Below are 15,625 nucleotides of genomic sequence, written 5' to 3' on the forward strand. Positions count from 1 at the left end.
ATGCTGGCTCTTCTCCCCAGTGCAATTTCCCCCAAATATATTTTTAATGACTTTATGGGATTGCTTTCCATTTCTTTCCCTTTGCTTGTAGAAAGTCAACTGTTTCCAATGCAAGTTTTCCTCAACTAACATGAAGCTAGTTCACAAAACCATTTCAGCCCTCTAAAGGCACTGCAGGTTACTGAGAGCCAGAAAGGCTTGGCGGGGTATAGGATTGTGACTCCAGGATCATTTGATCAAAGGAGCTGGGGTGCGTCTAGTGCCCAGATCTCACAGTTAAGGAGAGCAAGGCCCAGCAGGGTGAGACTGCCAAGGTTACACAGATAGCTGGTGATAAAGTCCTAAGTTCCAGCACTTCCCTACCAGACTGTGAGCTTTAGGCATTAGGGACAATGCCTGACACAGTAACTGCTCCAAAAACGTCACTGACCAGTCTACTTCTCTCCCAGCATCGTGTTATCTACTGTGCCTACTTCTCTCTTTCTGCCCGAACTACCAGGCTCAGACCAAGGGTGCACAGATCTGTATGAACTCACTGTGCACTGGGATCTGCATCTTCCAATGCACTGTGAGGCAAAGACAGTACACTCCCCACATTCTCTCTCCGGTGCCTAACACAGTGCCTGGCGTACGGCAGGCACTCCGTAAATGCTTATTCCATGTATGATGAAGGGAAACTTAAGCCTGAAAAATCAAAGGACTTAAAACAACGGTTAGAAGATAAACTTACGTAATAAAGGAATCTAAGTTACTCTTTACAAATAAAAAATAGCCCATCCGTGGCCAGTTTAGTCGGGATGTACAAGTATGCAAAGGGAATCAGTATAAACAAGTTTGTGTTCATCTGGCTCAACACACATAAGTAGTTTCGATACCCGACAGAGGCTTGGTGCAAGTCATCAAAAAAGATACTATCAGTCAAATAAAGGAGGATCCCACAACTGTCACAATGACTCAGTTACCCTAAAACTGGTGCTCCAAGGTCTAGCCCTCTCCCCTCCCGCCTTCCCCACAGCTGAGGGTCAGTCAGCGCTTATCAGGAGATTCAACAAGATGTGCAGCACTCCTGACCGAACCAGGGCACAGCGGGCACCTGGAGGCACTTGTCCAGCAGTGACGAGGGATGAGCAGTGGCCCACCCACACCCCCTTGTCTGGAAGGACCCACCAACAACGGCTCACAGTTTCAAATGGCTTCCTGGGTCTGTAGCTAGAGGACTGACCATGGAACACGGTAAAGTCCACTGGTCCAGACAGAGTACTAAACCCATAGCCCTGGGTCTCTACCCAACCAGCTGAGCTAACTGGTCACTGGGAAACCTACCAGGAAATAGCACAGCAGGAAAAAAAAGAAAGACCGCCTAAGTCAATCAAAACCAACATTTCATCCAAAAGGTGTTACCCTGACAACAGAGTAGAAAATGCATTTCATGGTCAGAAGTATGTGTCAGAAAAAAGGACTGGGATGCGGGATACAGGGTAAAATTACCTCTTCCAACCAGACTTGGTTGGGTGGCACAGCCAAGTCAGACTATCAAGGAAACACCACTCATTCACATGGTTTTTGCTTTTTATTTCTGGAGGGGGAGTCCACAGTACCATGACGTAATCAGCAAGCAACTCCCATACTTTCCTCCGCCACCCCTCCTCCCCAGAGCTCTTCCTCCTCCCCAGAACCACTAACATAGCTTTAAAATTCACAGGGTGGGGCAGGAGGTGATGGTAGTGGTGGTTCACGGCTTCAAGACCAGCGCACTCCCTTATCCAGAGATCAAATGAAAGCTTTCAATGCCACCTCAGTGCCACAGTAGTTTAAGCTGGGTTTGTGGTCAAAGAAAAATATATATCCTCCAATAATTTGTTAAAAGAAAAATTTCCAAATCCTCCTGGATTTAAAATAACACAAGAGGGCTTCCCTGGTGGCGCAGTGGTTGAGAGTCCCCCTGACGATGCAGGGGATGCGGGTTCGTGCCCCAGTCCGGGAGGATCCCACATGCCGCGGAGCGGCTGGGCCCGTGAGCCACGGATGCTGAGCCTGCGCGTCCGGAGCCTGTGCTCCGCAACGGGAGAGGCCACAACAGTGAGAGGCCCACGTACCGCAAAAAAAAATAAAATAAAATAAAATAACACAAGAAAATACCTGTAATGGCACTAAACAAGCAGTGAAATAAAACCAGAGTTACCTGTCAAATAGTTATTTCCACCTATGATTTTAAATTTTGCAAGCACTGGAGCCATCATAATGTATATGCTACCTAAAGGCCTCCTGTTATTTTTTTTTAGGAGTCCAATAAACAGAAAGTACATGCTTGTTTCAAAGACTTCTAAGTGTCCTCTACTACCTACCTCCTCTCCTCCATGGTAATAGAACCCTAATATTCAGTGGATTCATGGGTGCGAAGTAGAAAGACCACAGTTATTTCTTAGCCTTCTTTGTAGGTTAATATGGTCATGTGACCAGGTTCTAGCCCTGGGATATAAATAAAAATATCATGAGCAACTTCTGAAAGAGTCCATAAAGAATGGGGGCGGGTTTCCCTGGTGGCAAAGTGGTTAAAAATCTGCCTGCCAATGCAGGGGACACGGGTTCCTGGTCCGGGAAGATCCCACATGCCGCAGAGCAACTAAGCCCATGCGCCACAACTACTGAGCCTACACTCTAGAGCCCGCGAGCCACAACTACTGAGCCTGGGTGCCACAACTACTGAAGCCCATGCCTAGAGCCCGTGCTCCACAACAAGAGAAGCCACTGCAGTGAGAAGCCAGTGCTCCACAACAAAGAGTAGCCTGCGCTGGCCGCAACTAGAGAAAGCCCACGTGCAGCAACGAAGACCCAATGCGGCCAAAAATAAATACAAAATAAATAAATTTTAAAAAAATATTTTTTAAAAAAAGAATGGGGGCACACGCTACTGTCCCCACTCCTTCCTCTTACCAGCTAAAATGAGGGGGAATATAAATGAGTGGGTCACCTCTTGGACCACTTGTTGAGGGTGACAGAGCAACTCAACTGGGTCCTGGACACTGTGAGCCACAGTCGGCCCTAGGCTGTCCATCTCAGTCCATTCCATATACAGTAAAAAACTTCAATCCTGTTTAAGCCACTTTAATTTGGGGGATCACTGTCTCACACAGTTGAACCTAATCCCAACTGACCTAGAAATTGGTACCTGAATGGGATGTGCTTAGGGCTCAGATCTTGTGCTTGTCACAAAAAACAGGCCTAAAAATGCAGAGGGGATCTGGGCAGGGGCAGCTGGCAAGGACATGGGTCTCACCAGCTCACCGCTAATGAACACTGTCATGCAGCAGCAAAGCATTCAATCGAGGCCTGGCCTTCGGTAGCTTGGGAGGCAGACCACGTGTCTGTTAGAGTCTGTATCATTATAGGGAAAAGCTCTGAAATCTGAAAATGTCAGTGTTTATCAGAAATAGGGACAATTCCACATACAATAAATTCTGTTACCTAGCAATCTACACACTGGTGTGATGTATGAAATTAGTCGATACATATAAAGTACATAAAAGCAGTGTATGGAAGATAAAAGCTTTCAATACCTATTAGCTACTATTATTGTTGTTATAACCACAACAATATACTGCTTCCATAAGAGTAGCTCATTTGTAGGATCAAATATAATGTTAGCTGTAGAAATGTCTTCACTCTTCCTCTTAGAAAATAATAATCAATATGTTACATTTACCTATCTCATGACCCCTTTGTGGACAATTTTGGGAGCTTTTGACACCAAGGTGACCACTTCAAATTCCTTCTAAAAAAGGCTACAGCCACCCAGAAACCTCTCACCAGCCTCACTGACTCAGTAGGCTGCAGTGAGTACCTTTCTCCCAGTGTTAGGAAGGAACCCACGTGTGCAGTGGAAGAGGACATCTATGATAAGTCATGGTGAAAGACGACCGCTTATTCAACATCTGCTCCATGTGAAGCAGAGCTTCATTAGTAATCATCAAAGCCATTTTACCATCCACACTCTGGAGACCAGACAAGAAAAGAAACAAAGATTCCTAAATGCTCTTTGGAAAAGCTGAAATGTTTCTCTTTTGTAAAAATAACAACCTTTAACCCTACAGAAGTTTCCCAACTCCACTATTGTCGAGCTCAAGCACACTTTTATAGACCCAAGTTGCTTAAGGTGGAATTTTCATTTTTCAAAAAAAGTTCAATATCAAAAATGAACTTACAGATATTCAAGCGTAATAAAACTGCTATTTACACGGCATTTATTTTCCATCCTAAAATGCAGCCTCACCAGGGTATAAGGAGACCCAGCCATACGATTACACAGGAGCCTCGGTGTGCCCGCCCTAGCAAGGCACCCGCAGCCCTCTGGGTAATACACTGCCCAAACTCGGGAGCGGTCGTCTCAAAGTTTCGAGATGTCCCCAACACAAAATATTCTTCACTGTTGTCCACAAGAACAACCAAAATGGCCTGGAAGTGCCAACGTTTTTCCATCTGAATTTCACCTCCCAAAATCTTTTGTTAAATATTGTGTCTGATTTTGTATTTGGAAAATATGATTATAATGAGTCACCTTTTCGATATAATATAGTTCACTGCAGTAACAAAAGATTATCACAGAATCTGTACAAGCAAGTAATAACTGCTCCATACGAATACGGGTGTCTTCTTCTCTACAGGGACTCAAGAGGTTGGCGGGGGGAGGGGAGTAGGGGCAGGAGAGGATGGGAACTCTGAAGAAAAATAAAAAGTACCTATGACAACACAAAACAACTCGGGCAACAAGAGCTGTTCATTCCCATTGCTCATATTCCCCTTCTCACTTCACCTCCCCACGCTGCTAATTCCCCCATAATATTAACGCTTTTCCTACATCCTATACGTACACTAAAATTGCCATTTCCATGACTTTGAGTATGACAGTCATGAAATCCTAAAATGATCTCATCAGTTTACATCAACATACGAGCAAATCCAGAAATTACTGTTAAGAAGAAAAGCTAAAGTATTTCCACACGTTCCATGTTGAATTATGTATCTGTCTAATTGTGCAGTCCCACAGGTGAAAGTGCCAAGAAACTGAATGGGGGGGCTGGGGGGTGGAGTCTTACATTCCTTAAATATTAGTCCCAAGTGGAAGGAAGGTGTTTTTCTTATTCACTCCCTCTATAACCCTACTTTTTAAACTATCTATCTAACATAAGAGTATTACCTAATACTGACTAATTTGGAGTTTAAAAATTCCTTTCATCTGTTTTCCATTTTTAAACCTTTAATCAAAGTCCATGAAACAGAAGGAATAAAAAGGAAAAGTTGCAATAAGAGTAAATTTTGAACATCCAAATGGGATTACAGAGTGCTTTAAAAATGCATTGGATAGGAACATACCAAAACAGGTTTTCAAAGTACAAAGCTCTAATTTATTTAATTTAACACAGCTTACGTGTCGTTCAAATTTGCTATCCTAATACTCCTGCAAAACATCTTAAACTGGTTATAACATCTTAACACTGATTATAACAACACAAATGTAAAGCGGTAACATGAACACCCGTGCCACCTGTTAAATATCTTTTTTCATAATGTTCTTTTTTCCAAAGACATTCTGAAAGGCCAGATTAAACGAAGAGAGTCACAAGGCACAAAAATCCCCCATTCTTTAAAACACAAATCTTTGACCAAAGAACTGTAATTTCTTTTCCTACGTTTTTAACTCCTCTAGGACAGGGTACTCCCATCTTGCTAGTGCTTTAATTAAGAGTTATCATTCTAAATCTCTATCCCTCTCACCCAGCACTGGTTAGAGAGAACGATCAACGTAACTGGATTCCTCCAAGCAGGAGAGCAGCCAGCCTGGCCAGAACTTACCCGTCCAGAAGACTCATTGTGGTGGGTGTCACTTCAGCAAACAGAATTACTTTTCCAAGTTTCTTTGTCTGCAAATTTTGTTGGTAGATCTCAAAGTTAAAATTTTCTGATGAGAAGGTCTCTATGTCAGTCACCACAGGTATAGCAGATGGGGTGATTTCTATTTCAGATGTGTAGGATGAAACAAATTTAAGGGAGAGCTTGCTAGATTTTATTACTCCTTCAGCATCCACATGTTTCCCCAGCCACTGCATAAGAGGATCCCGGATTTCCTGTGTCATAAAGAAAGAAATGGAAAGGTCATAATTTGCTATTATGTTAGATGATGGTAGCTTTTCCTGAAAATGCCATTTTGGTAATATAAGAACATCCTAATACATGACCAATAAAAGCTAGATTAACATAGTCTGAACATATAAACTATTATACAATAGACAATAAGTAACTAAGTATACCTATATTATAAAAATAAACTATTCAAAAACCAAGATCCAGGGAAATAAGTACATTTCTATCCTACACTAACTATATCCTAAATTCTCAAAAGTCCTCTCCAGTTCTAGAGTTCATTAGTGACTCCCTAGTCCTCTATGAATTTTACAGAAAATCAAGGAAATTCATTATCTCATCTGGGGAAATAAAAACCTAGGTGAAAAGTCACAGAAGACAAAGTACTAAGATACTAGAGAATTCGCTCTCAGCCTCTACAGGACCTCCACCTCCTCTCATAGACAAGTTGACCATCACCAGACACTGACGCGTTACCAACAGTGAAAGTAACAGGGTGGCCAAATAGGCTTTTCTCTTTGCCTCCCCAAGGAGGGGAGGTCAGAACTACAGGAGATATTATCTAACCTAGTACAGAGCTCTCTACCCACCCTCCCAAGAGGTTGCAACTTCCTCTTGGACCCTGGAAGCCCCAAGGGCCTCCCCCTGGGGTGGAGCATCAGGGAGGGTTGAGGGGAGTTAGCATCCTGAGAGGCCAGTGCAAAACGTATTACAATCTGTCAGTCACAGTAAATGCTGATCTGGACTCCTGGGCCACCTTCATGCAAATGCCAGGCACTTCCAAAGAGAAGAGGAGTCCTTCTGTTAATATCAGGGGTCTGTCCCAAAGCTCCACGTGCCTAAGAGAAGCAGCTTCAAAGATGAAATGTCAGGCTTCCCTGGTGGCACAGTGCTTGGGAGTCCGCCTGCCGATGAAGGGAACACGGGTTCGTGCCCCGGTCCGGGAAGATCCCACATGCCGCGGAGCGGCCGGGCCCATGAGCCATGGCCGCTGAGTGCGCGTCCGGAGCCTGCGCTCCGCAACGGGAGAACCCACAACAGTGAGAGGCCCGCGTACCACAAAAAAAAAAAAAGAAAAAAAAAAAAAAAAGAAATGTCATTTAACTAAATTCTATCAATGAAACTTTAAAACTCACTTCCAATTTGTAGAAAATACAGATGTTAGAGGAACAAGTTAAATGGCTTCAAAGGAAGTGATCAGAAGAAACCCAGAGGGTGACACATATTATAGCACAAGAATCTTCAGAGGTGTGTGTGTGTGTGTGTGTGTGTGTGTTTGTGTGTGTGTGTGTGTGTGTGTGTGTGTGTGCGCGCGCGCGCACGCGCGCAGGGTCCTGGAAGTCCTGGGAGTCCACTTCTGGAGGCAGCAAGAAGGCAGAAGAGGATGACAGGGCAGTAAGAAGAGGACTGAGAAGTAACCAACAGCCTGCCTGGGGAGGGAGAAAAACTGTAGACCCCAAGGACGAAACTCTGCCAAGGAATTTCCTCTAAAGGAAAAAGAAGAATGGGACAGTGGCTACAGGGTGGAATGAGGTCAAAACAGATTTTGTTTGGTTATTAAACGAGGGAAATAACAGCATGATTTTTTTTTTATGACAATGTGAGTGGGTCCTATGGAGAAAAGAAAACAGGTAAACAGGTAAGGGGTGGGTCCTAATGATCAAGCTGAGAGGTCGGCCTTGAAAGCAGAGCCCTTTATCCACGGGTACGGGCAGGACTCACGTCACCTCTGGGGACACCAGCTCAGCTTCCCCACTGGATCGCAGCCCTCCCTCACCCCTTGCTGGCTACACAGCCAGCCCTGGGAATTGACCTACACTGACACCACCCTGCTCCAAAGCCACCCACAGCTGGGAGTCCTGGCGCTGGGTGCTGGTGGTATCATCTTCTGATTCCTTCTATCTTCTCTACAAATAGGAAGAAAGAGGCTCAGCCAAGAGTGAAAAGGAGGAAGAAGGTGCTGGAGGTTTGAGAAGGGAGAGTGAGAAAATGAAGGAAGCAGGGAAAATCGTATGCGCAACCAGAAGCATTCAAGGTTCATCTGAATTCAGAGTGAGCAGTCGGCATGATTTTCTGCTTTTACGCAGCCACGCACAGCTACATGCTATATGAGACAGGCACAGGGGTGATCCTGCTTGAACGAGCACCAGGAAAGTCATTGGAAGAGGTCAAGCTGGAGTGAGCCATCAGGAGTTACAGCACTAACTCTCCATCCTTGCACAAAGAACCAAGAACAATTTTAAATCGAATAGTCCCTGTTCACCATTAATTAATATACACTCTACTGGAGGAGGAATATACACTCTACTGGAGGTTACAAAAGTAACCCCCTATTATGTGCTGAATGTTTGTATCCTAAAAAAATTCATATGTTGAAATTCTAATTAATCCCCAAGGTGACGGTATTTGGAGGTGGGGCCTTTGGGTGTGATGAGGTCATGAGGGTGGAGCCCTCATGAATGGGATAGTACCTTTAAAAGAGCAATCCCAGGACTTCCCTGGTGGCGCAGCGGTTGAGAATCCACCTGCCAATGCAGGGGACACGCGTCCAAGCCCTGGTCGAGGAAGATCCCACGTGCCGCGGAGCAACTAAGCCCGTGTGTCACAACTACTGAGCCTGCGCTCTGGAGACTGCAAGCCACAACTACTGAAGCCCGTGCGCCTAGAGCCTGTGTGTGCTCCACAACAAGAGAAGCCACTGCAATGAGAAGCCCATGCGCCACAACAAAGAGTAGCCCCCGCTCGCCGAAACTAGAGAAAGCCCACGTGCAGCAACAAAGACGCAACACAGCCATAAATAAATAAATAGAATTTTTTTTTAAAAAGGCAATCCCAGAGAGATCCCTTACCCTCTCCACCAAGTGAGGACATAGCAAAAAGATGTTTGTCTGCAACCTGGGAGAGGGCCCTCACCAGAACAACCATGCTGGCACACTGATCTCAGACCTCCAGCCAGGGTGTACCCTGTCCTAGAGGAGTTAAAATGTAGGAAAAGAAATGAAAGTATGAAAAATAAATGTTGTTTATAAGCTGCCCAGTCTATGCTATCCTGTTTTAGCAGCCTGTATTGACTAAGACACCCCCAAACCTCAAACCTGGCCATTAGTTATAACCAACTCTGCTCCTTAAACTTTAGTCAATGCCCTTAAAGTATAAAGCGAACAAATCCGAATTTCCGTCATCACATTCCCCAGAACAGCTGGATTTCACAAGGGCACTGCACAGGCTAAAGATACATCAGTGAATAGGTTAAATCATAAAAAAAGAGAGGGAAATAATCTGAACAATAAACACTTCTTAACTAACTTCAGTTTTCATTAACTCAAGCAGAGTTAAACAGTTATTCAGCAGGCATAGGCAATGTGAATCCCCCATTCAAAGTCTATGAAAATCAAGATAAAACCAAAAAGAAACAGCTAGCAGCAGGTAGACCTTTCAGACAGGAATAAAGCAGGGAATTTCCTATGGAGCAAATTATCCAACTGGCCATCTATATATCATTCATCTAATAAATTGTTTGTTTTTGAAAGCAACACTTAGAGATGCACAAATATGCAGAATAAATTAAAATTGATTTAAGCAAGGTATATGAGGGTTTTTTTAAATACTTCTTTCATATAATCTTTCAGGACTTAATTACAGCCATGTAAGTTATTCAGAAAAAAGAGAATCTTAAAAGATATAAAACAAGGCATGGAACTTATTAAGATATATAACTGTATACCACCTATAATTCTCCTAAATATTTATATTCACTATAGTCAAATGCAACTTTAAGCAGTCAAGTAAAAACCGAGTACACATGGGTCACCCATCCCCATTATCCCCAGACAGGAGAATAAAACTCTGGTCACAAGAAGTATCAAAATTACTACCTGTTTGATGCAAATCTGCATGGTATGTCCTCTCAAATGGACTTAAGTTACAATGATGACTTCAGAGCTACAGAATTAGCTGCTATCATAAAAGGAAAAGGAATTAATTCATGATTCTTGGTTTAACTCTACCGATGACCACTAAGGCAGTGTAGAAATGCTATTGAAGAAAAAAGTTTGGAGCATATATATCAAGGCAAATGGGTTGGCATAAGTAGTATTACCAACCCCCTACTCCCAAGTCTACCGAACTCTATAAACACAACTATCGGAGCATGCAAAAATGTCACTGCTTTAGGGAAGATTTCTCCAACCCACAGCCTGTCCCAGTCTAAGTTAGGACTCTATTTAATAAACTTAGTGACTTTATAGCACTTTTCAAATTGTAATTCCATAGTTTGTATAATCAGTTATTCAATGTCACACTGTCTTGCTAGAATGTAAGCTCCATAAAGACAGCAAATGCATGTTTCTGTCTGGCTCCCACTGTATCCATGGCACACGGTACCAAGTCTGGCAAATGCTGCATGCTTAATAAGCATTCATCATATAAATGCATATTAAATTCCTTACCAAAAACATCCCACAAGTAAGAAACATAAATAGGTATATCAAGAGGGAAAACCCAGAAAAGGCAATGTTAAGAGATGGCCTTGAAATGGATACATAGCATCAAAAAGAAATATGAAATCGTTAAAGTCAAATCAGTCCTGTTGAAAATAAAACAACTCCTATCAAATTCCACTCCAATGAAATTCATTAAAACCTTCTAATTAATGTTATTTTTTTAACATTTGAACTTCAAGAATTTACTATTTACCTTTCTCTAAGATTTCAGGCTAATTAAATACAATTTAGGTGGAACCAAAAACAACATTTTATAGTCACATAAATGTTGGCCCCTTTGAACCAGCCACACAGCACTAGGGAAACACTAGCTATTCTCAAGGAAAGTGAATGTACCTTTGTTTCCTATTGGGACATGTTGCACACAACATGAAAACCCCAAGGAATCCACCAAAAAAGTACTAGAACTAGTACTTTTAGCAAGGTTGCAAAATACAAGGTCAATATACAAAAACTGGGTTTATTTCTAGCCATGAATATCTGGAGTCTTAATTTTTTTAATATCATTTTCAATGGCATCAATAGATCTGAAACATTTAGGAATAAATTAACGAAAGTATGTGCCAGAACTGTACACTGAAAACTACAAACACTACTGAATTTAAAATTAAAGAAGTCCTAAATAACTGAAGGGATATACCATGTTCATGGATCAGAACACTCAATATTATTGACGTCAATTCTTCTCCAAATTGATCTATGGAATCGATGCAATTCCAATCAAAATCCTAGCAAGCTACTGCTAAAACTTACATAGATGTAGAATAGGCCTAGAATGACCAAAACAATTTTGGGAAGAAAAAAGTCGGAAGATTTACCTTATCTGACTTCAAGATTTATTATAAAGCTGCAGGAATCAAGACAGTATGGTATTTCCTTACAGACAGACATATATTTCTAAAAACAGAATAGAGTCCAGAAATAGTACCATACATATATGTTCAGCTGATTTTCAACAAGGTAATTCACCTGAAAAAAAATCATCTTTTCAATACATGGTGCTGAGCTGAAACAATGGGACACACATATGCAAAAAAAAACAACAAAAAAAACCCCAAACACCTTGACCCTTACAAGTATACCAAAAGTAACTTGAAATGAATCACAGACCTAAATGTAAAAATATAAAACTTCTAAAATAAAATACAGGAGAAAAACTTCCTGATCTTAGGATAGGTAAATCTTTTCTCAGATACAACAAAAGAAGTATGAACCATCAAATTTTTAAAAATGATAGGGCTTCCCTGGTGGCGCAGTGGTTGCAAATCTGCCTGCCAATGCAGGGGATGCAGGTTCGAGCCCTAGTCTGGGAAGATCCCACATGCCACGGAGCAACTGGGCCCGTGAGCCACAGCTACCGAGCCTGCGCGTTTGGAGCCTGTGCTCCGCAACGAGAGGCTGCAACAGTGAGAGGCCCGCGCACCGCGATGAAGAGTGGCCCCCGCGCACCACAACTAGAGAAAGCCCTCGCACAGAAATGAAAACCCAACACAGCCAAAAATAAATAAATAAATTTATTTTTAAAAAAATGATAAGCTGGACATTATAAAAATTAAGAACTCTAAGAACTGCTGCTCTTCAAGGGTTAATGTTAAGAAAAATGAAGACAACAAACTGACAGAAACTATTCTTAATACACATATCTGACAAAGCACTTGTATCCACCAGAATGAAGCAAAAAAAAAAAAAAAACTCTTAAAACAAAATTATAAGAAAACAATTCAACTTAGAACATCAGAAGAATATTTGGCCAAAAGAAAACATCAGATGGTCAATAAGCCCATGAAAAGTGCTCAACATCATTTGTCACCAGGGAAATACAAATTAAAACCACAATGAGATATTGCTACACACCCGTTAGAATGGTTGTTTTTTAATTCTTTTTTAAAAATTAAATTTATTTTTTTATACAGCAGATTCTTATTAGTTATCTATTTTATACATATTAGTGTATATACGTCAATCCCAACCTCCCAATTCATACCACCACCACCACCACCACCACCCTCCCCGCATTCCCCCCATACATCCATACGTTTGTTCTTTACATCTGTGTCTCTATTCCTGCCTTGCAAACGGGTTCATCTGTACCACGTTTCTAGATTCCACATATATGCGTTAATATACAATATTAGTTTTTCTCTTTCTGGCTTACTTCACTCTGTATGAGTCTGTCATACAGAGTGAAGTAAGCCAGAAAGAGAAGAACAAATTTCTAAATTCTGACAATACCTAGTGTTGGCAAAGATGTGAAGTAACTGGAGCTCTCATACATCACTGGTGGGAACATAAAATGGTACAACAATTCTGGAAAACAGTTTGGCAGTTTCTTATCCAATTAAATATACACTTGCCACATGACCCAGAAATTCCATTCCTAGGTATTTAACCAAGAGAAACAAAAACACACATCCAAACAAAGACTTATACACGAATGGTCATAGAAGCCTTACTCATAATATCCAAAAAATGCGAACAACCCAATGCCCACTAACAGGAGAAGAGGTAAGTTATGGCATAGCTATACAATGGAACACTACTTGGCAATAACAAAGGAATTAACTACTCATATAGGCAACAAAATGAATGAATCTCAAAAACATAAGGCTGATTAAAATAAAATTTTTTTTTAAATTTAAAAAGACAGAAGAGTATGTACTGTACGACTCAATTTAGATGAAGTTCCAGAAAAGACCAATCTAATCTATAATGATAGAAAGCAGATCAGTGATTGCCCAAGGACGAGCATGGGGGTGGGAGAGTGGATGAGGACTGAATGAGAAACAGAGTAAGAGAATTTTGTGGGATTCTGCAAATGGTTTCTATCTTGATAGCAAAGATGGTTACTCCAGCATATATGTTTATCAAACCCTACACATAAATAGGTACATTTTCTTGAATATGTCATCCCAAAGTTGATTTTTTAAAGCAAATAGTAACAATCTTGTGGAACACTAAACAATGCCTGAAGTCCAGGAGACTCTATACTCACTAATGTCCAAAAAGAACACCAGTGTCCCTACTTCTGAAGACATGAATGCTTAAATTTATATTTAGTGCAAATACACACAAGTGGCTCCTCCATGGTTAGTTAACATGTCATACGGGGAGTGTAGCAGATGTACAAAGATGTACAGTATGCTATGTCCAGTCACATTAGAGCCATTCCACCCCATCACTTGTCTTATCGGCTAAACTTTATCCATCTAAACAAGATTCAATGGGTGAAACATGGCCATACCTCTGATTCAGCATTGGATTCAAAATATTTATTACCAACTGTTTGTGTTTTGCTGCCCCTTTTCCCAAGAAACACCAAATAATTGATCATAATTTTTAAAGGTTTTCTATCTCAGAGACACATCTGCCTCATTGTAAATAATCAGATTAGTTGCGCTTCAGTCATAACATTATAAGTTGCTAGGCAACATTATAAGTTTACAAGTGGGTAAATCAGAAAATGAATCTACAAAGACATAGAATACAAGCTCTTTTTATGGGTGTTTTCATTCTCGGTTAAATATGAGAGGAAACAGGAGGAGACGAATTTATATGAAAATTTATACCAAAAAAAAAAATTCTTACTACTGGTATTTTACAAACAAAATATTCATCGCCAGTTTCACATTCACTCAGTGTCTTCACAGAAGTGACGAAGGCACATAGCATAGCAGATCTTTACAATCAAAAGATGACACTCCTGAAAGAGCAGAACTGTTTTTGGTCCTGACCTCATTCAAGGCAGGGGTGGTTCATGTGGCAACCTTCAGGGTGAACTTTTATTCTGAGCACCAGAAGCAAGCGGAGCAAAGCCTCAGGCAGGGTCTGAGATGAGCGTGTTCTGATTGGTTCCCCACGCAGACACTTTTGTCTCAGTTCCAATGGACCCACTGCAGTGTGATCAACCCCTGCCTAACTCGCCCAGATTCCTCCTTGGACGGTACTGCGTCCCAGCTGGGATGCCCAAGGCCCCTGCCTTCCTGCTCCCCAAATACGCTCAGCCACCGAGCCCAAGCACTCTCACCCCAGAATGAATGGACCGAGAGGGGCTTCTAGCTTCAGTGACCACACACTGCTGAAATCCAGGTCAACTGTCACCAACATATACCCAAGGGCCAAAACGAACCCAGAGAAATGTTTTACTTGGCCCACCCATTTTGAAGTAGTTTCTAACACTTAAAAATCAGGACAGGGCTTCCCTGGTGGCTCAGTGGTTGAGAGTCCGCCTGCCGATGCAGGGAACGCGGGTTCGTGCCCCGGTCCGGGAGGATCCCATATGCCGCGGAGCGGCTGGTGCTGTGAGTCACGGCCGCTGAGCCTGCGCGTCCGGAGCCTGTGCTCCACAACAGGAGAGGCCACAGCGGTGAGGGGCCCGCGTACCGCAAAAAAAGAAAAGAAAAGAAGAAAGAAAAAGAAAAATCAGGACATTTCACATCCTGCTTCTTTTGAAGAAACAGAAACTCTTTCCCACATGGCAATAACTGGCTGGGTCAAGAAGCACCGCCTTCATTACAAGGGGGACAGACTCTGCAGCTGGACTCTTGTGTACCACCTCTTCCGCTCCTAGGCATCTGGGATTGAGACCACCCATGCTGGCCCCGGTTTCAAGTCTGGCACCAAGCCAGCAAGATCTCCCATGGGGCCCTTGATGATGCTTCTTTCCAGTTAGGTCCATATTAATTCATCAGAGTGAGTCTGGTAATGCTGACTCTCAAAAATACAAGGGGTTCAATTTGGCAGTTCCTCAAAAAAGTGAAACAGAGAATTAACGTGTAACCCTGCGATTCCCAGGTATATACCCCGAAGAGCTGAAAACAGGAACAGATACTTGAACACCAATGTTCAGAGCAACACTGTTCACAATAGCCAAGAGCTGGAAATAACCCACGTCAGTCGACAGATGAACAGAGAAATGGTTAAACAAAATGTGGTATATATACACAATGGAATATTATTCAAGCATAAAAATAAATAAAGTTCTCATA

The 15,625-nt window shown here is 42.1% G+C and overlaps 1 protein-coding gene across 2 annotated transcripts in view; it reads right to left on the reverse strand.

Moving 5' to 3' along the window:
• The window catches only part of HLCS (holocarboxylase synthetase), a 195,790-nt gene that overhangs the window by 134,148 nt on the left and 46,017 nt on the right, over positions 1-15,625 (reverse strand). For both annotated transcript variants that reach the window (XR_010840861.1, XM_059064053.2), the window contains exon 6: positions 5,851-6,122. Coding sequence is in view for 1 of the 2 variants with exons in the window: in XM_059064053.2 (XP_058920036.1) it covers positions 5,851-6,122 (272 nt within the window). In the remaining variant the exon portion in view is untranslated. The remainder of the gene's footprint in view (positions 1-5,850; positions 6,123-15,625) is intronic.

This window comes from Kogia breviceps, chromosome 5 (genome assembly GCF_026419965.1).
Source record: "Kogia breviceps isolate mKogBre1 chromosome 5, mKogBre1 haplotype 1, whole genome shotgun sequence".
NCBI lineage: Eukaryota > Metazoa > Chordata > Mammalia > Artiodactyla > Physeteridae > Kogia > Kogia breviceps.